At 44.9% G+C, this 26,705-nt stretch overlaps 1 protein-coding gene across 2 annotated transcripts in view; it reads left to right on the top strand.

Moving 5' to 3' along the window:
- The window catches only part of LOC137334569 (centrosome-associated protein 350-like), a 68,368-nt gene continuing 41,663 nt past the window's right edge, over positions 1-26,705 (top strand). For both annotated transcript variants that reach the window (XM_067999350.1, XM_067999341.1), the window contains exons 1-2: positions 1-266; positions 21,512-21,650. In XM_067999350.1, the coding sequence (XP_067855451.1) occupies positions 158-266; positions 21,512-21,650 (248 nt within the window). In that variant the 5' untranslated portion in view covers positions 1-157. The remainder of the gene's footprint in view (positions 267-21,511; positions 21,651-26,705) is intronic.

Genomic DNA, 26,705 nt, shown 5'->3' with positions numbered 1-26,705 from the left:
ATCAGATCAGATCACAACACAACAGAACATGGCTGACGCTTATCTCTAAACTTTGCTCATCCTCACCCTAATGGCAGCGGCCGAGATTTAAGCCTCCCCTCCTTCCCTCACCCCTCCCCGCCGGACCCACACCATTACTGGGGGGGGAAAGAGGGTAATGGAAAACAGCGGAGGCGACAACAGCCCATCTCTGAGTGAAAGCGCCGGATCCAACACTTGGATGAGATCGTGGGACAATAGCAGCACTTTATCGGCATTAAACATCGGTAGGAAAAGTTCACCCGAAACTCTGCGCCTGTTAACCGGCGCTAATTTGGTTTATTTACCTTGGGTGTTCGCTTTATGTGTGTGTATTTTTTTCTTCCAATTGTCCATTTTCTTTCTTCAGTTTTTCTCTCCTCTTCTTGACTCTTTGCTGGGGTATTGATTGCACAGGTGCCCTCAAGTACCCTTGCCCAAGTTACTGTTAGTCCTGTGCCGTGCCCAGCAGTGAGTGTTATTGGCAGGTATCCCACCTCAGTGGGCATTGAAGTCCAGTTCGACCCCAGAGCAGATCCCCGTCCCCATCCCCGTCCTGATCCTGGCGTGATCACCCAGCACTCAGACCTGCGCTTTCAATCAGGAGTCGCTGATTATCGATTAGGAGTGCAAACTCTTGCCTTTACCCCCTTCTTAGGCGTGCTAAGGCTGATTGTACCACCTCCCCTCTGGTGGGATCCGTTAACTCAGCATAGAGCTGGTAATCGCACCTGGCACCATCCTGGTCTGTACAGCTTAGCTACTGAATAAGGTCTAAGAATCATCAGGGAGCCTTGGTCCCTTTTCCTTCTCTTGCCATAACATTAGAGAAAGTTTTCAGGATAGTTGTTTTTAATGTTCTGTTTGGGGGCCCTTGGCTATGGTCTAAAAAGCATTGTTTGGGATTGTCGATTGTCATGAATACATTGAGCTGGTGTGCAGAGTGACCGGTGGTGAGGTGTAGGTTTACTGAGGAACAGCTTCATTGTTCTGACTTTACCATATGCATTTGACTCAACTGATCTAAAGTCTGGTTTATTTGGAGATTGATTGGGTTCCAATTGGGTTTTAAAAGTATTTAAAAGCACTGTGCACCCCAATGGTCATTACTGTGGTGCACAGTGCAATGAAGATAATGCTTTTCACTTGGTTTTGCAAAGTTGAATAATTGGTTCACTGATTTGCTTCAATTATATCACGTACTATATATCATTATTTAAAAAATTTCCACTCCAGTTTTCTAGCTTGCTCTGCTAGGTGCGCTAAGTTCCCAAGGTGCATCGTCCAAGTGCCCATTCTTTATGGTGAGCCTAGGGAGTGAGCGTCAGATGGCTATTTGACCATGGAGAGCATCAGATTTGAGTCCAATTCTCTCCTCACCTGGCGTTCTCACGCAAATGCAGAATACCTAGCAGGAGTTTAATAATCAAGAATGGAAATTCGAGCCAATTCATTTTTTATTTCCACTTTCCCTGGCTTGGGAATACTGAACTCAACTGTAGTGTTGCTACTGCTGACCTGGGTAAGGTCAACTAACTCGGCACAGACCAGTAGGAGTTTCCTTGGCCCGGGAAGCTCAGTTCCATACTGACCACGCACTTAACCACTGAGCCTTTGGGAAATTCTGTCCTACATATAATTATAATAGTGATGACTAGTGAGCCAATCTCATATTATGGGATGGACGTGCTGCACCTTCACTGTAAGATGTTTCAAGTGGCCCTTGAAAGGCAATTCAAACTGGACAGGACTCTTGTCGCTAATCATAAGTAAAGTCGAAAATTGTTTTTTACTGACAATTTTTGATGATTATAAGAAGCTTTAATTAGAGGATCTGTCAGTCACCCATTAGATATTTATTGCAAACAAGGTGTGTATTATGGTGTATTGTGAAATTGATGTCAGTCTGTTGGGTAAGTGCCATATTTAGATGGTATCTGACATGTTTTCAGTTTATGCCGTAAACTTAAAATTATGATTGAAAATGTTTCAATTGACCATCTCCAGTTTACAGACCATGGAAATTTCAGGTTTTATCCCTGATCCGTGTTGAGTTAGTTAATCCTAGTCTGTGTGGCATTAATGGTGCTTCAGTAGGACTCCAGGCCAATTAATAAGTGTTTTGATAAAAATGCCAGACTTGTTCACAGATTAACACAATGTGAAGTGACATCATGATGCCATAGATAGTGATGCCATCGCACATGGGGTACATGCTTATTGGATCAACTGTTGTCATGGTTGTGAACAGATGATTAATATTTAGGGAATTTGTTTGTGGCTGCAGGGTTTTTTTTAAAAAAGAGGACGTAGCAGGTGATTTTTTTTCTCTCTCTCGCTCGCAACCACTTTAGAATTAACCGTTACGGCTTAAACTGGGGCTTCAGTTTAATGATCCTTCAAATGAGACGTTAAGCTGGGGCCCTGTCGGATGGATATTAAAGATCCTATTTTAGGAGCTTTCCTGGTGTCATAGCCAATTTTTCCCTCTTAACCAACACCAGCAAAAGTGGATTAACTGCTCATTCATCTCATTGTCATTTGTGAGATCTTGCAGTGTGCAAAATGGCTATTACATTTGCCTACGTAACGTTACTTGACTTCAAAGTCATTCAGTGTGCATGAAGAATTTAAGAGGTTATTTCCGAGAGACACAAGGTACTATAAATGCAATTTTTTGTTTCAAATTGTGCAAACAACTTTCCTCACATGAGCCTAGAAATTGCTGTTCATGCAGTAAACTGTGGGCCACTAAAAGTTTCCGGGAGAACTCCCTCCTGTTGGTTTACCCACGATACTGCTGTTTTTCCGACAGTGGATAAAACTGTGCGAATTCTCAGCTGCACAGTGGGTCAGCAAATTGGAAAGGAGTAGCAATCAGCTGTGAGCTCCAATGATAAACCAATTAAGCATCTTAAATAGCCGTGGGAAGACAATTCCTGGAGAGTTAAAGAAAGAACTTGCATTTATACAGCGTCTTTCACGACCTCAGAACGTCCCAAAGCACTTTACAGCCAATGAAGTACTTTTGAAGTGTAGTCACTGTTGTAATGTAGGAAAAGTACCGACTGGGAAAAGCTAATTTGATTAGCCAGGAACTGCATAAGAACATAAGAAATAGGAGCAGGAGTAGGCGATATGGCCCCTCGAGCCTGCTCCGCCATTTAACAAGAGTATGGCTGATCTTCGACCTCACTTCACTTTCCCGCCTGATCCCCATATCCCTTGATCCCCCTAGAGTCCAGAAATCTATCGATCGCAGTCTTGAATACACTCAACGACTCAGCATCCACAGCTCTCTGGGGTAGAGAATTCCAAAGGTTCACCACCCTCTGAGTGAAGAAATTCCTCCTCATCTCAGTCCTAACTTACCCACCCCTTATCCTGTGACCATGCCCCCTAGTGCTAGACTCTCCAGCTGGGGGAAACAGCCTTTCTGCATCTACTCCGTCAAGGCCTCTAAGAATTTTATATGTTTCATTCTTCTAAACTCCAAAGAATATAGGTTCATTCTTCTCAATCTCTCCTCATAGGACAACCCTCTCATCCTAGGAATCAATCTAGTGAACCTTCATTGCACTGCCTCTAAGGCGTATATCCTTCTTTAGGTAAGAAGACCAAAACTGTACACAGTACTCCAGTACTGTACACAGTACTGCATGCTTTTCTGTAAGGAGAGGAGGTACACATTTAAAGAGACAGATGGGTACCCCATACCTCTCAGACATACCTGATGCATCAGATAGAAGGAGGTAGCTTAAAACCACTAGTCCTGATTGTGGCTGCCTGGCATACAGGCCATCGCACTGCATAGCCCAGGGAGGTCTAGGGCTATCAGAATCCTAGGAGGCTGTTAAGGCAACCCTGACGCTAGCCACTTATTCCTTCTAAGGAATCACTCAGAAGGGGCGGTAGTGGAGATGTCACATATCTGAAACAAAGTACAATCACCAAGGGGCAGCACAGTACCAACTCAAGCTGCCAACACTCACACTCGAATACTGCGCTGAGTGTTTAACTTTCATGTGCACAATAGAGCAGGAGTCCAGCATAAGATGGCATTTGAAGAGCTAATTTATGGAAGTGTAGGACAAGACGGTTTGCACGGTTGCTTTGGTTGTTTAAAAATAGTGCGACTGAGGCAATGCTAATACCTCAATGGCATTTCCACCCTCTTACTGTGCAGCACCTTTGCCACCCTGGTCATCAACTTGGAAGTATGGGGCGTACAGCAAACAACAATTCTTCTGGTAACCTGAGGGGAATGAGGGGGGGGATTGGGTTAGAATTGCATGACATTTCTGTTGTGATTTCTACCCCCCACTGCCTAATATTAACCTTTTAATTTGATTTGTTTAAAAAAAATCATTGTGAGCCAAAGTATTAGTGGCATCAACCTTTAGGTGAGACAGCTGACTGTGTCCCCATGAGGTCAGGTTTATCTGACCCCACCTTCCCATTGACCTACACGTCCTGGGAAGTGGGAGTGTGGGATTGTACAGTAAAGCTGTTGCCAATCAGTTCAGAATCTGAGCTGCTCTTCCAAGATGCCAGTGGTATGTTTGATAACTCTGGTTGTAGCATGTAGCCTTGTTGCACCTACGTTCTGCTTCTGTCAGAAACCTGGGCTGCACTTGCATTTATAAAGTAGGGCCAAATTGCGCACAGCGAGCTCCCACAAACAGCACTAGACAAATGACCATATCATCTATTTTAGTGATGTTGGTTGAGGGATATTCATCGGCTAGGACACTGGGGAGAACTCCCCTGCTCTTACTGCAAAATATTGCCACAGGATCCTCTCCGTCCACCTGGGAGGGCAGACGGGGCCTTGGTTTAACGTCTCATCCGAAAGACGGCACCTGTGACAGTGCAGCACTCCCTCATTACTGCACTGGAGTGTCAGCCTAGATTATGTGCTCAAGTGCCTGGAAGTGGGACTTGAACCCCACAACTATCTGACTCAGAGGCGAGAGTGCTACCCACTGAGCCACGGCTGATATGTGCGTGGATACTGGACGTGGAATGGGTTGGGTTCGGCTGTGATCTCCAGCACAGCTTGATGGCCACTCATTGTAAGTGTTCACGAGTGAATAATGGCCACTTGAGTGAGGTACTGGAAGGTGAATGGCACCTGTAGAATTTTATCTCAGTGGAGAAGTCAGCACTTTCAGAGGAAGATGGGAGGGGAGAAAAAACACAATTGAAACTTCAGCTGTGGCTCAGTGGGTAGCACTCTGGCATCTGAGTCAGAAGGTTGTGGTTTCAAGTTCCCAGTGGGTGAACCTTGGCACTTGCACGAGATGTGCCCGCATCGCATATTTATTGATGACTCTGTTCAATTCATGAGTGATGTAATCACACATGGTCCACTGCTCGAGAAGTTTAGGGCGCTGTAGAAGACATTTGTGCTCCTTTGTTCCCCAGACACCTGGACAGCTGATCCGAGTGGTGTATGAGAAAGAAAAGCATGCATTTATATCGCGCCTTTCACCACCTTAGGACGTCCTAAAACACTTTACACCAATGAAGTACTTTTGAAGTGTAGTCACTGTTGTAATGTAGGAAACGTGGCAGCCAAATTGCAAGGTCCCACAAACAGCAACGTGATAATGACCAGATAATCTGTTTTTTTGTGTGATGTTGGTTGAGGGATAAATATTGGCCAGGACACCAGGAAGAACTCCCCTGCCCTTCTTCGAATAGTGCCTTGGGATCTTTTACATCCACCTGAGAGGGCAGATGGGGCCTTGGTTTAACGTCACCTCCGAAAGATAGCACCTCCGGCAGTGCAGCACTCCCTCAGAACTGCACTCGAGCGTCAGCCTAGATTTGTGCTCAAGTCTCTGGAATGGGACATGAACCCACAACTTCTGACGCAGAGGCGAGAGTGTGCTACATACTTAGCCACGGCTGACACGTGTTCCTCTCTAGGTCCCTGAGCATCTGACCAGTGCTCTATGTAAGTTGTTCCCTGGGCCTTCGATCAGTGCATTGTATAGGTGGCTCCTGCACTTCCCGCTCCTCTTGCATTCCCAGTGTGAAGTTGGAGAAAAGCAGGGATGCACACACACTGTGCATTCTGCTAACCAGAATGGGTAAACAGAAACGCTTGACGGGCTGACTGCCAGCCTCTTGGCTCTTTGTTAACACTAGAAAGCTAAAGGCGGAGCCCCCTGGGAACTCTATAAACTTCTAAATGAGTTTTTTAAAAAGTTGGCTTCATGCAGTTGTGCCGTCGCTGGTGTGAAACTCAAGAGGTGTGAGGTTACCCACTGGCCCAACACCTGAAGCTGAAGTGCCTGCTGGTTCAGCTCCAGCGATTGTGCACATTTAGTGTCACAGCAATGCACAATGTACAGTGATCTGCCCTATTAAATGTGGATCAGTGCCCAGAACCAAGACCACAGGATTTATTTGGCAAACTCGCAGGACTGCAGTTAACTTAAGTTTAGATCTTTGGCAGGCCCGTGACCAGATCAAGTTAAATGTCAGTTCTAAGCACTGGGGAACTTCATTTTTGTCCTTCTCTCTCTTTTCCCTACATCAGTTCTCTCCTCCACTTTTCTCTTCTCCTCCCTGGAAGCATATATTTAAGAAGGAGCTAGATTGATTTCTAGACACAGAAGGCATCAAGGGGCATGGGGAAAGAGCAGGAATATGGTATTGAGATAGAGGATCAGCCATGATCACATTGAATGGCGGGGCAGGCTCGAGGGGCCGAATGGCTTACTCCTGCTCCTATTTTCTACTTTTCTGTGTTTCCAAAATTACGGCCTTTTTGTTGTTGTTGTTGTTGCAACCAATGCTTATTGCAGATGGTTCAGGAATGTTCATGTGTCCTCAGTGCCCACAGCAAACACTCTTAAAATCAAGGTAACTTGTTCTGCTGCTCCTGCTTCCCTTTGTCAGGTGCTTTCAGCTTCCCCAAAGATGACCGTAGAAGATAGCCAATCCTGGCCTGGTGGCTCGAGAAGTGCGACCATGTCTGGATTGACTACAAAGCCAGCCGTTTTGGGATTACTTCTCAACCAGTCAGGGACCACATTTAGGAAGATACAGGTCCCAGCTCCAGAATAGAGCAAAGCTTGACGGACCAATAGGAAGCAGGCAAATTTATATTTTTAAAGTAAAATCAGAAATAATAATGTCAAATAAAAATTAAACCAGTGACTATGGAAAAGGGAGAGAGCGACTAAGGAATGATAGAGAGAAAAAGCAGGGGGGTGGAATTGATGAAGTGTAGAGCAAAAGTAATGTTTTATAAACTTTTTGGTAGTGAAAATACACAGAAAGATAGCAGTTTATGAAGTTTGTCTCCAGTTCCTCTTGCCACTTTTCAATTGTGGTATCAAGGTGTTTATTGTAAAAGGATTCCTGCCTCTCTTAAAATAGGAAAGTGAGAAATGTCATACAAATATGTCATCTGTTCATACGCCACTATCCCACTGCACAATTTTTAAAGGCCTTTATTTTTGTTGAGAATTTTTTTTAATGTCAATTGACCTTTGGTTACGATACATTGCCATACATTTACATTCACAAACATGTCAGCTGTTGATCAGTTGGTAGCACTAAGTCAGAAGGTTGTGGGTTCAAGTCCCACTCCAGAAACTTGAGCACAAAATCTAGGCTGACACATGAGTACAGTACTGAGGGAGTGCTGCATTGTCAGAGGTACCATCTTTTGGATGAGATGTTAAACCGAGGCCCCGTCTGCCCTATTGGGTATTTGTAAAGGATCCCACGGCATTATTTCGAAGGGGAGTCCTCCCCGGTGTCCTGGCCAATATTGATCCCTCAGCCAACATCACTCAAACAGATTATCTGGCCATTGTCACATTGCTGTTTGCGGGTCCTTGCCGTGCACAAATTGGCTGCTGTGTTTCCTACGTGGTGAGTGAGCGTGGCTGATGTACCAGGGTTGTGGCTGTGGCATTGGTGTGTACTGCTGTGCATACCCACTGTGTTAGCACCTGGTGGGTTCTGGTTGTGACATTAGGGATTTGACAGTTGTTGTTTTTGGGTAGGGTGCAGCCTGCTCTGGTTGCCTGTTGTATGACTTAACTTCTGTTGACGTGCCAGCAGTGGGCAAAGAATGAGGGCCAGACTTTGAAGAATTTCCACTAGTGAAACAAAAAAGTATATCCCTAGGAGGGATTGTGATCCCAGGCTACTCGTACACACCTCCTCACAGTGGAGTTCAGAGCGGGATTTGATGGAGACTTGGGTGAAGTGGGAGAAAGAAAGAAGAAATTTCTAGTGAAGTATCAAAAGCAGGGAGTTCCCCACCCCCACTGTGCCCCCCCTCCCCCCCAGTGTCATGGCCAACATTTCTTCTCTAAACCAACGTTATCAAAAAACAGACTAGCTGGCCGTTCACCTCTTTGCTGTTTGTGGGCTGTTGATGGCAGAATGGCAGCCATGTTTGCCTAGGTTAGGGTTGCCAACTCTGGTTGGACGTATTCCTGGAGGTTTCATCACATGACCTCCCGACTCCAACCTCCTTGTCCAGTCAATTGTAAACAATTTTACAACACCAAGTTATAGTCCAGCAATTTTATTTTAAATTCACAAGCTTTCGGAGGCTTCCCCCTTCGTCAGGTGAACGATGTGAAGGGGGAAGCCTCCGAAAGCTTGTGAATTTAAAATAAAATTGCTGGACTATAACTTGGTGTTGTAAAATTGTTTACAATTGTCAACCCCAGTCCATCACCGGCATCTCCACATCTTGTCCAGTCAAACAGCTTTTTTTTGCACCTCCAATGTTTTTATAACTAATAAACAAAAATCTTTCAAAGAAAATGAAAAAAACCACACAATTCTTTTTATGCCCCTATGACTTTTCTCTCGGGGTTGCTCGCAGCATTGTCCAGGAGATTAATCTTTAATTCCTGGAGACTCCTGGTCAGTCCTGGAAGGTTGGCAACCCTGGCCTGTATAATTGCCACCACTACATTTTTAAGAAGGAGCTAATTATGCACTTTAAGGCTTGTACGCAGGTTAGATGCCATATAATGCAGTATTATTATTATTATTATTATTGATGACTAGTAGTAAACCCTGACAAATGGACAGCAGGAAAGAAGAAGAAACTGGAACAAGCTATCAGCTTCCACTTGCTCAACTAGTTCTCCGTTGGGAATTGTCATTAAACCTGTGAGTTCTGCAGTACTGTCCTCTGGTGTAGTGCAGGAAGGGATTCTAGCACAGGATATACAGAAGACGGTGTGAATAGCTGAGACTCTATCTATCAACACTTCTATAGCGTGATGACGGCTCGTGAACAGCAGGAACCCGCAACAAAAGACCACAATGAGATGAGAAAGGGTTTTTGGAAGCTGGTTTTAACCCTTTACTGTTAATGATTGTGTAAGGAAGTAGTACAGAGGCAGCAAGAAAGAGCGATTTGTATATACTTTTGGGGGACAGTAATATCAGAGTGTATATCTATGGGGGAAAGTTATATTGGGAGTGTATATCTATGGGGGACAATTATATGAGGAGTTGTATATCTATGGGGATAGTTATATGAGGAGTGTATATCTATGGGGGACAGTTATATGAGGAGTGTATATCTATGGGGGACAGTAATATCAGAGTGTATATCTATGGGGGAAAGTTATATTGGGAGTGTATATCTATGGGGGACAGTTATATGAGAAGTTGTATATCTATGGGGACAGTTATATGAGGAGTTGTATATCTATGGGGATAGTTATATGAGAAGTTGTATATCTATGGGGATAGTTATATGAGGAGTGTATATCTATGGGGGATAGTTATTTGAGGAGTGTATTTTGATGTGGGACAGTTATATGAGGAGTTGTATATCTATGGGGGATAGTTATATGAGGAGTTGTATATCTATGGGGGACAGTTCTATGAGGAGTGTATATCTATGTGGGACAGTTATATGAGGAGTGTATATCTATGTGGGACAGTTGTTTTTTCTTGTATTTTATTTGTTGTCAGTATGTGGTTGATGATGCCAGGACGATTACATAGAATCTAAAGCAGAGGTGAGAGTGTTACCACCCAGTCAAGGCTGACAGAGGAGGATTTGAATTTTAAGTACTCTAGAGGGAGTTGAATTGACTGTGAGGTGATCCAAGTCCTATGCTTTGAAATTTAAAAATAAATCAATATCTAAAGGTATCCCTTGAGCCCGACTAAGGTGAAAATGATGGGTAATACATCGCATGATGAGTCCTGTTATTTGCATCTAATTATAACGTGCCTGCTAATATCTCGGGGATATATTCCCAGTGGAATATTCTGGAAGCAGTGGTGACGATGACGGGTGGAGCAATTCCCGAAGAGTTTCTTGCACAATACACCCAGGAGCTGATGTAATTTGAGCCCGAAATCTTGGCCAGGAACTGGAAATTGAATGAAAATGGACATCAAAAGTTTGCTGATTCTTTTCTAATGGAAGTCAGTTTTTCCCACTTAGGTCAGTGTCTTGTGATGTTGCAGCAGCAGTTAGTAAAGGATTCAGTGAACTTTCTTCAGCAGCAAAGCAGATATCAGACCTCAAATCGGAATCCCACCCTGCTACTCCATCCATGGGATCTGAAAAAGGTGACAATCTTAGTTCTGTGGCTTGCATTTATTTCCTCAAATATATTTGTGAATTGATTGTTGCTCATGGTCAGTATCTTTTTTTATTGGAGTGAGTATTGACACCTTTGTGTTAGCCAATGAGTTGGCGGCGGGCGGGATTTACCGTGGGACTTAACGCAGAGTCTATCGCACAGCAAACAGGGTCTATTTACTCAGCAGAGTCTTTTTTTTATTCGTTCATGGGATGTGGGCATTGCTGGCGAGGCCGGCATTTATTGCCCATCCCTAATTACCCTTGAGAAGGCAGTGGTGAGCCACCTTCTTGAACCACTGCAGTCCGTGTGGTGAAGGTTCTCCCACAGTGCTGTTAGGAAGGGAGTTCCAGGATTTTGACCCAGCGATGATGAAGGAACAGCGATATATTTCCAAGTCGGGATGATGTGTGACTTGGAGGGGAATGTGCAGGTTGTGTTGTTCCCATGTGCCTGCTGCTCTTGTCCTTCTAGGTGGTAGAGGTCGCGGGTTTGGGAGGTGCTGTCGAAGAAGCCTTGGCGAGTTGCTGCAGTGCATCCTGTGGATGGTACACACTGCAGCCACAGTGCGCCGGTGGTGAAGGGAGTGAATGTTTAGGGTGGTGGATGGGGTGCCAATCAAGCGGGCTGCTTTATCTTGGATGGCGTCGAACTTCTTGAGTGTTGTTGGAGCTGCACTCATCCAGGCAAGTTAAACAGAGTCTCCTGATAAACACAGGATTATTTCGCCAGCAAAATGCAGTGAGTGGAGGATAGTTACGTAATATGTGCGTAAAATCGATCCCAGTCACTTACTGGTGTGATTGACAGGGAAATTACCCAATCATCACCATTCTGGCCAGGAATAGTGGTGTCACTCTACAGCCCTTTTTTTATATGCAAGAAGGCAATGGAGTTGGGAGAGAAACTTTAAACACCTGTTCCACAGAACCACCTGCTGGCCAAAGCCTGCAAGTACCTTGTTACAAACAATTGTTTACATGCAAGATTTCCATTCCAAGGGGGTAACTTTAAGCCCCCAGGATGGACGGGACAGTGGTGGGGGTGGGGCGTGTGGGGTGTTATGTTGTTAAAAATGGGGAACCCGACCCCAACCTGCCGCGAACCCGACCCCAACCTGCCCAGTTTAACCGCGGTGGGTTGGGGGTCGGCCGAGTAACCTGCTCTCGAGAGGCGGGATGGTGGTTATAATATGTTAATGAGGCTCTGTGCCTCAGATTTTGTCATTGATTTGGCGTTAACACCTCCAGCACGGGTTTCCTGGGGCTCAGGAAACCCAGCAGTTAAAGGGAGGCGAGAACTGCTGGATCCAACAGGGAAGTGTTTTTCCAGCACTGCTTGTGGGCCAGGAGGAGCAGGAGTATTTCCCCCGGGTCCCTCAAGCAAACTTGCCCCCCCTCCCCACGGTCTGATCTCTCCCTTGCCCCGCCCCACCCCGCGGTCCGATCTCTCCCTCCCTCCCCCCACCCCGCGGTCCGATCTCTCGAAGGAGCTATGTTAAACTTGTATAAAACCTTGATTAGACCACACTTGGAGTATTGTGCACAGTCCTGGCCTCCATATTATAAAAAGGATATAGAGGCACTGAAGAAGGTGCAAAAAAGATTCACGAGGATGATACCAGAACTGAGAGGTTCTACCTAACAGCAAAGATTGAACAGGCTGAAGCTCTTTTCTCTAGAAAAAAGACTGAGGGGTGATCTAATAGAGATCTTTAAGAACATGAAAGGCTGTGATAGGGTAGACGTTGAGAAGATGTTTCCATTTATGGGGGTGACCAGAACTAGGGGCCATAAATAATCAGATAGTCACTAATAAGTCCAAACTTCTTTACCCAGAGTGTGGTAAGAATGTAGAACTTGCCACCACAAGGAGTAGTTGAGGCGACTAGCATAGATGCATTTAAGGGGAAGCTAGATAAACACATGAGGGAGAAAGGAATAGGGTTAGATGACGCAGGGAGGGAGGAGGCTCATGTGAAGCATAAACACCGGCATGGACCTGTTGGGCCGAATGGCCTGTTTCTGTGCTGTACATTCTATGTAATTCTGCGTAACAGTTGGGAGTTGTATAATTGCACCTCGGAACTCCTTATCTCCCTTAGTCTTTCCTTCCTCCTACAATCTACAGGCTTTTAAAACCCAAGCTCGATGCCGCTCACCACTAATTCCTAATGTACTGCATCTTCCCTGCTTTCCAACCCTGGGGGTGCCCTTGTGCTGTGGGCCTTGGCCTATGTTCCTCAAAAAGTAACACATTTTTAATTGGCCATTTAAAATCAAAGGAGGAATTTAACAAAATAAAGCACAGCATGTGAAAATTTATGCGACACTGCAGCAAGTGGTGATATTTCCTGTTAAAAGAGAGAGTTAAGTTGCTGACCCACATACGCTAACCTGGCTTTTATTATTTTAGTGACATCAGTAAATTGCTTCCAAACTCCAAAAATTGAAAGGATTTTTTACTCTGATATCAGAGGCGGTAACTCCAGAATCTTTAATTAATGTAACCTTTCTATGATTCTATAATGCTAATCAGATCTCACTGTCAGAACCCTGCTGAGCAATCAAACCGCTGGAAAGCATCGTTGTTTCCTTCCGTCTGATTTTATTGATTTTATTTTTAAAAAAATTATTATATTTAAATATGACGTCACTGTGTGAAATGAGTTTGAATGAATTAGTAAGCAGTTCCACCCCCGGGACTTGAACTCACAATCTGGGCTGACACTTCAGGGCAGCGTTGAGGGAAGAGTTGCACTGTCTTTCAGATGAGGTGTTAGAGCAGCCGCCGGGGTCTTTGTTCATCTGGTAGATGTAAAGATCCACGGCAGGGTCCCATCTCTTGGGACGAGACGTTAAACTGAGGCCCCGACTGCCTCTTAAAATGGATTTTAAAGACTTCATGGCACCACCAGAAGAGCAGGTGTTCTCCCAGGGCCCTGACCGATATTTCTTCCTCAACAAACGCCACCAAAAGGAGAACCCAGATGAAGTGGTCATTGTTGGCGATGGGATCTTGCTGGTACAGCAATGGCTGCCTGATCTGTCTATGTAAACACAGTCACCTAACTTCAAAAATAATTCACTGTGTGAAGCACTCTGAGGTGAGTTTCAACATTGTGATAAGGCTCTATGCAAATGTGAGTCTTTATTTTTTAGCTCCGTAAGATGGGGGAGCTGAATTTGTTGTTGAATTGATCAAACAATCGCTAGAGGTAACAATTGGATACAAAATTGGCTTGACGACAGAAGACAGAGGGTGGTTGTAGAGGGTTGTTTTTCAAACTGGAGGCCTGTGACCAGCGGTGTGCCTCAGGGATCGGTGCTGGGTCCGCTGTTATTTGTTATTTGTATTAATGATTTGGATGAGAATTTAGGAGGCATGGTTAGTAAGTTTGCAGATGACACCAAGATTGGTGGCATTGTGGACAGTGAAGAAGGTTATCTAGGATTGCAACGGGATCTTGATAAATTGGGCTAGTGGGCCGATGAATGGCAGATGGAGTTTAATTTAGATAAATGTGAGGTGATGCATTTTGGTAGATCGAATCGGGCCAGGACCTACTCCATTAATGATAGGGCGTTGGGGAGAGTTATAGAACAAAGAGATCTAGGAGTACAGGTTCATAGCTCCTTGAAAGTGGAGTCACAGGTGGATAGGGTGGTGAAGAAGGCATTCGGCATGCTTGGTTTCATTGGTCAGAACATTGAATACAGGAGTTGGGATGTCTTGTTGAAGTTGTACAAGACATTAGTAAGGCCACACTTGGAATACTGTGTACAGTTCTGGTCACCCTATTATAGAAAGGATATTATTAAACTAGAAAGAGTGCAGAAAAGATTTACTAGGATGCTACCGGGACTTGATGGTTTGACTTATAGGGAGAGGTTAGATAGACTGGGACTTTTTTCCCTGGAGAGTAGGAGGTTAAGGGGTGATCTTATAGAAGTCTATAAAATAATGAGGGGCATAGATAAGGTAGATAGTGAAAATCTTTTCCCAAAGGTAGGGGAGTCTATAACGAGGGGACATAGATTTAAGGTGAGAGGGGAGAGATACAAAAGGGTCCAGAGGGGCAATTTTTTCACTCAAAGGGTGGTGAGTGTCTGGAACGAGCTGCCAGAGGCAGTAGTAGAGGCGGGTACAATTTTGTCTTTTAAAAAGCATTTGGACAGTTACATGGGTAAGATGGGTATAGAGGGATATGGGCCAAGTGCAGGCAATTGGGACTAGCTTAGTGGTATAAACTGGGCGACATGGACATGTTGGGCCGAAGGGCCTGTTTCCATGTTGTAAACTTCTATGATTCTATGATTGCATCCACTTCTGGTCACTTGCTTGTCGAATATTAGTTTCTTCAAGCCAGTTCTCCTGATGATATCAGCTTTGAGAGAATTATTTTCATGCTCGTTTTCTCCCCATACCCTCCTTTCCTGAAGGTCTTTTCCTGGGCTGCGGTTCCACAGGCTGTAGTTGTCCTCTGGCAGCTAACCCAAGTGGCCCTTTTTCATGAGCGAGCTTTGATAGTCAATGCTCCCATACTGCTGTGGGGGAGGGGGATGCTTGGCAGGAGTCTCACGATGAAACCCCATCATATCCACACATATGGGGTTGCTGGATAACAATCAGGAGCAGGAACCATGGCTGATTTTTCCCTTCCCAAACCGAGACGCTGAGTCCGACTCTGACAATTGGTGTAATCTGGGGCCTATCAGTGTGCATGGTTCAGAGATGGTGGCTTTAACTCTGAAAATCAGGATGGCTGGTTTCCATCCTTTGGAAAGAACAGGTCATTTTGCTTGTTTTTTCAAACCTATATGTGCTTTCACCATTGAATCCTGTTAATCATAGAATGATACAGCACAGAAGGAGGCCATTTGGCCCATCGTCCCTGTGCCGGCTTTTTGAAAGAGCTATCCATTTAGTCCCATTCCCCTGCTCTTTCCCCATAGCCCTGCAATTTTTTTCCCTTCAAATATTTATCCAATTCCCTTTTGAAAGTTATTATTGAATCTGCTTCCACCGCCCTTTCAGGCAGTGCATTCCAGATCATAACAACTCGTTGCGTAAAAATTTTTTTCCTCATGTCGCCTCTTTTTTTTGCCAATCACCTTAAATCTGTGTCCTCTGGTTACCGACCCTTCTGCCACTGGAAACAGTTTCTCCTTATTTACTCTATCAAAACCTGTTCATGATTTTGAACGCCTCTTATCAAATCTCCCCTTAACCGTCTCTATTTTAAGCAGAACCCCAGCTTCTCCAGTCTCTCCACATAACTGAAGTCCCTCATCCCTGGTACCATTCCAGTAAATCTCTTCTGCACCCTCTCTAAGGCCTTGACATCCTTCCTAAAGTGTGGTGCCCAGAATTGAACACAATACTCCAGCTGAGGCCTGACCAGTGATTTATAAAGGTTTAGTATAACTTCCTTGCTTTTGTACTATTTGCCTCTATTTATAAAGCCCAGGATCCCATTTGCTTTTTTAACAGCCTTCTCAACTTGTCCTGCCACCTTCAAAGATGTGTGTACATACATCCCCAAATTGCTCTGTTCCTGCACCCCCTTTTAAATTGTACCATTTAGTTTATATTGCCTCCTCTCATTTCTTCCCATGTAAATATATCACTTCACACTTCTCTGCGTTAAATTTCATCTGTCATGTGTCTGCCCATTTCACCAGTCGATGTTCTCCTGAAGTTTATTACTATCCTCCTCATTGTTTACTACATTTCTGAGTTTGAAGATTGAGTATCTTTCCATTTGACATGCAACAATAACAACAACAAGCACTTACATTTATATAACACTTTTAACATAGTAAAACATCCCAAGGTGCCTCACGGGAATGATTGTCAAGCAAAATTTGGACTCCGAGCCACACAATGAGATATTAGGACAAATGACCAAAAGCTTGGTTAAAGAGATAGGTTTTAAGGAGCGATGTAAAGGAGGAGAGAGAAGGAAGGAGGGAATTAGGGCCTAGACAGCTGAAGGCACGGCCGTCAATTGTGAAGCGATTAAAATTGGGGATGCGCAAGAGGCAAGAATGGGAGGAGCGCAGCGATCTCGGAGGGGTGGAGGGCTGTAGGGGCTTCCAGAGATAGGGAGGGGTGAGGCCATGGAGGGATTTGAAAACAAGGATGAGAATTTCAAAACGAAGGCATTCCAGGACCCGGAGCCAATGTAGGTCAGCGAGCACAGGGGTGATGGGTGAACAGGACTTGGTGCGAGTTAGGATATGGGAGCAGAGTTTTGGATGAGCTGAAGTTTATGGAGGGTGGAAGATGGGAGGCCAGCCAGGAGAGTATTGGAATATTCGAGTCTGGAGGTAACAAAGGCATGGGTGAGGGTTTCAGCAGCAGATGGTTTCTGGAATACCCTTTGTCGATCTTAGACGTAGTGAACAGCTGTCGCTCTCTGTTGCCCTGACAATATTACATCTTGGCCTCAAACTGCCAGCATCTACAGGTGCGGTAAGCAGTCCTGTGGTTTATGACTATTTTGGGAATAACTGGTCTGGTGCTCAAAGACAGGATTGAAAACACAATTGACTTGTTGTACTCGACAAACCTTGGACAGCTTGCTGGCTGAGAACAGACTGCTTTAAATAGGAACTGGGTCATAGCAGGTTCTCCTGATGACTTTTTAGACACAGCACCTCAGGAAGGATTATATTGGCCTTGGAGGGGTGCGGTGCAGATTCACCAGAATGATACCGGGCTTAGAGGGTTAAAATTATGAGGACAATTTGCATAAACTTGCCTGTATTCCATTGAGTACAGGGGTGATCTGATTGAGGTGTTTAAAATGTTAAAAGTATTTGATAGGAAAAAATACAGAGAAACTAATCAAGAACGAGGGGGCATAACCTTAAAATTAGAGCTAGGCCATTCAGGAGGGAAATCAGGAAGCACTTCTTCACACAAAGGGTAGTGGAAATCTGGAATTCCCTCCCCCAAAAGGCTGTGGATGCTGGGGGACAATTGGAGCTTTCAAGATGGAGATGGATAGATTTTTGTTAGGTAAGGGTATCAAGGGATATGGAGCAAAGGCGGGGAAATGGAACTAAGATACACATCAGCCATGATCTCACTGAATGGCGGAACAAGCTCGAGGAGCTGGAATGGCCTATTTCTGCTCCCATGTCCCGAGTGTGCATACGTACTGTGTGGATGGCATTTGAGCTGCACAAACTAGGAGTACCTCTGGTTCAGTCTCTGGTGGACAATGAGCTAACAGATAGAACCTGAGTTTCCCACAAAGGAATTGAGGAGATAGCAGGACATATGCAGAGAGGGACATGGATATTCTGTGGCATGCTTAAAGTAATAGGTCAACTTAACTCCTGAATGATAAAAATTGACCAAAAATGTTATATTTACAGCTCACCTGATACCTTTTTTTTTATTCGTTCATGGGATGTGGACTTCATTGGCGAGGCCAGCATTTATTGCCCATCCCTAATTGCCCTTGAGAAATGGTGGTGAGCTGCCGCCTTGAACCGCTGCAGTCCATGTGGTAACTACAGGGTGTGGTGTTGTACTGAACTACAAGAACCAGAGGCCCAGATCAGAGGTTCGATTCCTGACTTAACTGATTTCACCCTTCCACCGCAGTCCAGTTGGCTTCTAGGAAGAACTTGCATTTATATAGCATATTTCATAACCTCAGGATGTCCCAAAACACTTCACGGGTAATGAAGCAGTCCTGAAGTGTAGTCAAAAGTGGGAAATGCGATAGAAAATTTGCAAACAGCAAGGTCCGACAAACAGCAATGAGATAAATCGGGTAGATGCCAATGTTATAGCTGTTCCAGTACAGCTACAACACTGGCATCTCCCCGACAATGTGGAAAATTGCCCAGGTATGTCCTGTCCACAAAAAGCAGGACAAATCCAATCCGGCCAATTACTGCCCCATCAGTCTACTCTCAATCATCAGCAAAGTGATGGAAGGTGTCGTCGACAGTGCTATCAAGCGGCACTTACTCACCAATAACCTGCTCACCGATGTTCAGTTTGGGTTCCGCCAGGACCACTCGGCTCCAGACCTCATTACAGCCTTGGTCCAAACATGGACAAAAGAACTGAATTCCAGAGGTGAGGTGAGAGTGACTGCACTTGACATCAAGGCAGCATTTGACCGAGTGTGGCACCAAGGAGCCCTCGTAAAATTGAAGTCAATGGGAATCAGGGGGAAAACTCTCCAGTGGCTGAAGTCATACCTAGCACAAAGCAAGATGGTAGTGGTTGTTGGAGGCCAATCAAATCAGCCCCAGGGCATTGCTGCAGGAGTTCCTCAGGGCAGTGTCCTAGGCCCAACCATCTTCAGCTGCTTCATCAATGACCTTCCCACCATCATAAGGTCAGAAATGGGGATGTTCGCTGATGATTGCAGTGTTCAGTTCCATTCGCAACCCCTCAGATAATGAAGCAGTCCGAGCCTGCACGCAGCAGGACCTGGACAACATCCAGGCTTGGGCTGATAAGTGGCAAGTAACATTCACGCCAGACAAGTGCCAGGCAATGACCATCTCCAACAAGAGAGAGTCTAACCACCTCCCCTTGACATTCAACGGCATTACTATTGCCGAATCCCCCACCATCAACATCCTGGGGGTCACCATTGACCAGAAACTTAACTGGACCAGCCACATAAAAACTGTGGCTACAAGAGCAGGTCAGAGGCTGGGTATTCTGTGGTGAGTGACTCACCTCCTGATTCCCCAAAGCCTTTCCACCATCTACAAGGCACAAGTCAGGAGTGTGATGGAATACTCTCCACTTGCCTGGATGAGTGCAGCTCCAGCAACACTCAAGAAGCTCGACACCATCCAGGACAAAGCAGCCCGCTTGATTGGCACCCCATCCACCACCCTAAACATTCACTCCCTTCACCACCGGCGCATTGTGGCTGCAGTGTGTACCATCCACAGGATGCACTGCAGCACCTCCCAAACCAGCGACCAACACCACCTAGAAGGACAAGAGCAGCAGGCACATGGGAACAACACCACCTGCACGTTCCCCTCCAAGTCACACACCATCTCGACTTGGAAATATATCGCCGTTCCTTCATCGTCGCTGGGTCAAAATCCTGGAACTCCCTTCCTAACAGCACTGTGGGAGAACCTTCACCACACGGACTGCAGCGGTTCAAGAAGGCGGCTCACCACCACCTTCTCAAGGGCAATTAGGGATGGGCAATAAATGCTGGCCTTGCCAGTGATGCCCACATCCCATGAACGAATAAAAAAAAATAATCTTTTTTAGTGATGTTGGTTTGAGGAATAAATATTGGTCAGGACACCGGGGAGAACCCCCATGCTCTTCTTCGAAATAGTGCCTTGGGATCTTTTATCTCCACCTGAGAGGGCAGACGGTGCTGGAGTTTAATGTCTCATCCGAAAGACGGCACCTCCAAAAGTGCAGCATTCCCTCAAGAGTTCTACCACTGAGCTCGGCTGGTGCCTTGGGAAGGGGGTGAAACATCAGCTGATTGCTATATAGCAGGCCTGCTGGAAAACACATCTGTATTGATGCCATCTGAGGACTTAATTAAGCCCAACACTCACTGCCTAGGCTCATATGTGATGAAGGACTATTTGCGCAAGGTACCAGAGGCTTTCTGACACCCATGGAACTGTACCTCAGCAAAAGACAATGCCTACAGGGTAGGAAGGGAGAAAACTCCGAGAAGAAATCCTGTGATATTTATGCTAATGTCAGCTTAACTCAGTAGGAGCATTCTTGCAGATCAGAGGATCCTAGATTCAAGTCCCACTCTAGGACTTGAGCACATAATCTAGGCTGACACTTCAGTGCTGTACTGAGGGAGTGCTACGCTGACAGAGGTGCCTTCTTTCCGATGTGATGTTAAACCAAGGCCCAGTCCACCTGGTTGGGTACTGTAAAAGATAACATGGCATTAGGTAGCCTCCCAATCCTCTCCAACCAACAAGGATTAACTGGCTATTCATTTGATTTGCATGTTGGATGCAATGTTTGAGATAGCCGTGGCTCAGTGGGTAGTACACTCGCCTCTGAGTCAGAAGGCCATGGATTCAAGTCTCACTCCAGAGACTTGAGCACAAAATCTAGGTTGACACTCCAGTGCAGTGCTGAGGGAGTGCTGCACTGCCAGAGGTGCCACCCTTTGGATGAGACGTTAAACCGAGGTCCCGTCTGCCTCCTCAGGTGGACGTAAAAGATCCCATGGCACTATTTCGAGGAAGAACAAGGGAGTTCTCCCAGGTGTGCTGGCCAATATTTATCCCTCAACCAACACCTAAAAACAGATTGTCTGGTCATTATTACACTGCAGTTTGTGGGACCTTGCTGTGTGCAAATTGGCTGCTGTGTTTCCTACATTACAAGAGTGACAACAGTACTTAATGTAATAAACTGGATGGTGAAGAATAGAATACTAGAGCCTGATCTTCAGTTGCTTCCAAGCCTTTATTCACAGAGCTTTATTCACATTCCCACTGTGCACCCCCTAGATAGGCTCTCATATAAATGGATACAAGAGAGTTCTCAATTGATACCCACCACCCGAACACAATTAACACTTAAATGGCTATAAGTGAATTGATATAAATCATATGGATACAATTTACACTTAATTGGCTGTAAAGTGCTTTGGGACGTATTGAGGTCGTGAAAGGCGCTACAGAAATGGAAGTTCTTTCGTTAACTTTTGACAATCACATCTTGTGGAACTTTTTAGACCCAACTCTGATCAGGTGACGAGACTTGACATCTTTCCCCCCTTCCCCACCCCCCCCCCACCTTTGTCTGGGATTTGTAGTTTGGTGATTCTGTCTCCTGCGAGCCTGAAGTACCTGGGTTGTTACTAAAGTCCTTCCTGTTTCTAAAATCTGTTGTTCCAGGAAGTGGTTCGGAAATAGACGGCAGGGACGAAGATAAAGAAATTGCATCAAAAGCGGTGGCGTTTGTCATCAGAAGTTCCCGGAAGGGTGTCGTCCCTCTCTGCGCTGATGTTGCCAGTCTCCTGAAGATCAAGTGGAGGTGAGTAGCAGGACAAAGGAGGCTATTACACAGAGTCTACAGCACAGAAACAGGCCATTCGGCCCCACTGGTCTATGCCGGCATTTATGTTCCACACGAGTCCGTAACCTAGCTCGTTACTAGGAAACCTGTGTTTATTTTGACCTCGGACTGCAGCCTTACAACATATTAATATACTCTTATATCACTAACTGAAATATGTAACTTTGTTTTATTTATACCAGTCAATCTCTCCTAGCTATGCTAATAGTCAGAGGTTATACTTTTGCAAAGGGGCGGCGATGCACATTACAATAATGACTACACTTCAAAAAAAAAGATATAAAGCAGTTGGGGATGTCCTCAGGCTGTGAAAGGCGCTGTGTATAAATGCAAGTCAGTCTTCCTTCCCTTTTTCTTTTCTTTCTTTAAGAGGTCAGCACCAGTACTCAGTGTTACCGAAATGTTGTACTTAAATATACATGTTTAAATTAGGATTTTTATTTAGAACCTCCCTCCAAACTTTAATAGTGGTACAGACCTCCCAGATCTTGCTGTCTTGTATGTGTGCACAATAACTTTTTTTTTGAGATCTCTGTATGAACATAAGTAAAAGGCAATTGTTGTAACCATTCAGAATACATTAGAAATATAAAGACCTGCTTCTTCTCCACTCGCCCGGTTTTCTCAGCTTAGCTGTGTTCAGCTCAAGTACTGTACTTTTTGACTATTTATGGCAGATCAACAAGTATGTACGATACACCTTCCTTTGCTTTCAGAGTTATCTCAGAAAAAGTTGGAGTTCATGCTTTATCTTTTTTTGATACTTTAGACGAAAAAGTTTAAATTACCCAATTACTTCTCTGTGGGTTTTCACCTACAGTATTTTCCCATCAATTTAGAGGAATGCAGGAGGAGCAGGCTTACGTACTGCAAGTCATGGCACGCTCTGTGAATGTGTAGTCTTGCTGTCAATTGCAAGCTTCTCTCAAAGTTTTATGTAGCTAGAATGTCCTTTTTGGCAGCCGTGCCTTCAGCTGCCTAGGCCCTAAGCTCTGGAATTCCCTCTCTGAACCTCTCTTCCTTTAAGATGCTCCTTACCTCTTTGACTAAGCTTTTGGTCACCTGTCCTAATATCTCGGCTTGGTTTCAAATGTTGTTTGATAATCGCTCCTGCGAAGTGTCTTGGGACGTTTTTACTACGTTAAAGTTGGGATGTCTTGTTGAAGTTGTACAGGGCATTGGTGAGGCCACACTTGGAGTACTGTGTACAGTTCTGGTCACCCTATTATAGAAAGGATATTATTAAACTAGAAAGAGTGCAGAAAAGATTTACTAGGATGCTACCGGGACTTGATGGTTTGACTTACAGGGAGAGGTTAGACAGACTGGGACTTTATTCCCTGGAGAGTAGGAGGTTAAGGGGTGATCTTATAGAAGTCTATAAAATAATGAGGGGCATAGATAAGGTCGATAGTCAAAATCTTTTCCCAAAGGTAGGGGAGTCTATAACGAGGGGGCACAGATTTAAGGTGAGAGGGGAGAGATACAAAAGGATCCAGAGGGGCAATTTTTTCACTCAAAGGGTGGTGAGTGTCTGGAACGAGCTGCCAGAGGCAGTAGTAGAGGCGGGTACAATTTTGTCTTTTAAAAAGCATTTGGACAGTTACATGGGTAAGATGGGTATCGAGGGATATGGGCCAAGTGCAGGCAATTGGGACTAGCTTAGTGGTATAAACTGGGCGACATGGACATGTTGGGCCGAAGGGCCTGTTTCCATGTTGTAACTTCTATGATATAAATGCAAGTTGTTGTTGATTTAACGTTCCAACTCTTTTCCAGCACTAAATTTCCCAGCTAGTGAGACTTCAAGATGGCAGTGGAAAAGATTTACAAAAAAGATTTTCACTGATTTGGTTGGCTTGCCTTTTTTATGCTGACTGTCAGTTTTTAATTTTAGGTTTTTGAACTTCATGGTAAGTCATTTTCCTTCCTGCTCGTTACTTGCTGATTTGGTACATTGTCTACTCGTTCAATTTTGATATGTTGCCATGTTAGGAAAAGAAAGACTTGAATTTTTATAGCGCCTATCATGACCTCAGGACGTCCCAAAGCGCTTCACAGGCAATGAAGTACTTTTGAAGTGTAGTCACTGTTGTAATGTAGGAATAGCTGCAGCCAATCTGCGCACAGCAAGATCCCACCTGAGAGGACAGACGGGGCCTCGGCTTAACATCTCATCCGAAAGGTGGCACCTCCAACAGTGCAGCACTCCCCCAGTGCTGCACTGAAGTGTCAGCCTAGATTATGTACTCAAGTCTCTGGAGTGGGACTTGAACCCACAAACTTCTGACTCGGATACAAGAGTTGTACAAACTGAGCCATGTCTGACACCTTATTCACGTTATGAATATGAAATCTAGGCCTGATAGAAATTTGTGTGACATGTGACAGACAAACCATATAGTAGATGTACTTTTTTTAATACAGATATACCAATTTGGCTATTTTTTTAAAAAAGTACAAGTTTAACTAAGATTGAGTCATAAGATCGAGCATCATGACAGGGGCACAGTTTGACTGTCAACTCTCTGATACCTGCCCAAATGAACGTTCTTCATGTGTGAATAGGCAGCGAGCCTTTGTGGGCTGTTCAAGTGGGAGAAGGGGAGGAATGGAGAGCACCATACTACCATTAATACCCAATAATACACCTTCGTGAAATTTTCAGAAGGTGTCATTGGATGGCAACTAGGAATAGGAACCCTGGCTGATTTTTTATTTTCCCCTTCTGTCTAATCTGGGGACACTTAAAGAGTCAGCTAACGTCGCACAGACCAGATATCAAACCTGAACCTTGTTGAACTGTGTACCTCAGACTGCGGCTGTGTTCATTTAGGATGGGACAGTTGAGGAAACTGTTGAAACAGAGGCAATGCAATACGATTAGTAACAGTGTAACACCAAGCTCCCTTGTTAATATTTAACTTAAAATAACTAACTTTTCTTTTGAGTCAGAAGAGATTTATAAAGAGTTGTTCAGATTTTATAGAGAAGCATGTCACATGGTGACCTCAGTGAGACGCTAGCTTGAATTCCAGGGGACATGAATTCAATCCTTCATTGATAGGCTGCAGGCAAAGTCACCTGTAGCCTCCATATGTGAGTGATTTTTGGTCATCTGTCCGAATATCATCTTATGTGGCTCGGTGTCAAATTTTCTTGGATAATTGCTCCTGTGAAGCGCCTTGGGACGTTTCACTACATTAAAGGTGCTATATAAATGCAAGTTGTTGTTGAATGGCAGTAGGAACCTAACTTGTCTCCAGGGTGCGTGTAAACCGTACGTAAGCTTGAGTGACTGCTCAACGAAAGACACATATAAAAATGATGTTTATTGAGTGGCGGAGAGTGAATATCTGCTGATGAAGAGAACCTTCAGGCTAACATTGACTTATCTCACCTGTGGCGTGATCCTATAAAAGCTTCTTAATGAGCACTGCATGTTCCTGATGTGCGGTATCAGCGTTGTTCCTGTATTCAGTTCCTGAAGTTAGATTTTACAGAGTACATTGAATCATCAGCAGCTATAACAATAGCTAAATAGGCAATTTGGGGAGGATTATCATGTCACAAGATCAGCTCAGATGATGTAGGACCTTCAAGCCATCTGGTTCCCCACCCTCTGGAGTACCAACCCTATCATCTCCCCATTACAGAGTTTTTTTTAAATGAGTCCAGTATCCTGATCTGAACTACGTTTACTGGCAAACTGTTGCAGCCATTCATCACCTACTATGTAAAGATATACTTCCTGATGTCTCTCTTAAATCTGGCCTTCACAACCTGGAAGCTGTGCCCTCTTGCCCTGCCTGTCCTTGCATATCTGAGAGTATTGTTCTGGGTTTACATTCTCTATCCCATTAACTATCTTATATACCTGTATTATGCCTGTCTAAGATGTCTTTTTTCAAGGTTGGAAAGTGCTAGTTTATCAAGTTCTTCTTTTGACTCCAGGCATCAGCCTCTATGGCCTTGATGGCTCAATAATGTCGCAGTAACCTCATGGCCCGGCATATTCCTCACTCTACCATTACCAACAAGCCAGGGGATCAACCCTGGTTCAATGAGGAGTGTAGAAGAGCATGCCAGGAGCAGCACCAGGCGTACCTAAAAATGAGGTGCCAACCTGGTGAAGCTACAACTCAGGACTACATGCGTGCTAAACAGCGGAAGCAACATGCTATAGACAGAGCTAAGCGATTCCACAACCAACAGATCAGATCAAAGCTCTGCAGTCCTGCCACATTCAGTCGTGAATGGTGGTGGACAATTAAACAACTAACGGGAGGAGGAGGCTCTGTGAACATCCCCATCCTCAATGATGGCAGAGTCCAGCACGTGAGTGCAAAAGACAAGGCTGAAGCGTTTGCAACCATCTTCAGCCAGAAGTGCCGAGCGGATGATCCACCTCGGCCTCCTCCCGATATCCCCACCATCACAGAAGCCAGTCTTCGGCCAATTCGATTCACTCCACGTGATATCAAGAAACGGCTGAGTGCACTGGATACAGCAAAGGCTATGGGCCCTGACAACAACCCGGCTGTAGTGCTGAAGACTTGTGCTCCAGAACTAGCCGTGCCTCTAGCCAAACTGTTCCAGTACAGCTACAACACTGGTATCTACCTGACAATGTGGAAAATTGCCCAGGTATGTCCTGTCCACAAAAAGCAGGACAAATCCAATCCGGCCAATTACCGCCCCATCAGTCTACTCTCAATCATCAGCAAAGTGATGGAAGGTGTTGTCGACAGTGCTATCAAGCGGCACTTACTCACCAATAACCTGCTCACCGATGCTCAGTTTGGATTCCGCCAGGACCACTCGGCTCCAGACCTCATTACAGCCTTGGTCCAAACATGGACAAAAGAGCTGAATTCCAGAGGTGAGGTGAGAGTGACTGCCCTTGACATCAAGACAGCATTTGACCGAGTGTGTCACCAAGGAGCCCTGGTAAAATTGAAGTCAGTGGGAATCAGGAGAAAAACTCTCCAATGGCTGGAGTCATACCTAGCA

Source organism: Heptranchias perlo, chromosome 2 (genome assembly GCF_035084215.1).
Source record: "Heptranchias perlo isolate sHepPer1 chromosome 2, sHepPer1.hap1, whole genome shotgun sequence".
In the NCBI taxonomy this organism is placed as follows: domain Eukaryota; kingdom Metazoa; phylum Chordata; class Chondrichthyes; order Hexanchiformes; family Hexanchidae; genus Heptranchias; species Heptranchias perlo.
The sequence above is the reverse complement of the archived record's forward strand: the minus strand, read 5'-3'. Positions and strand labels throughout refer to the sequence as shown.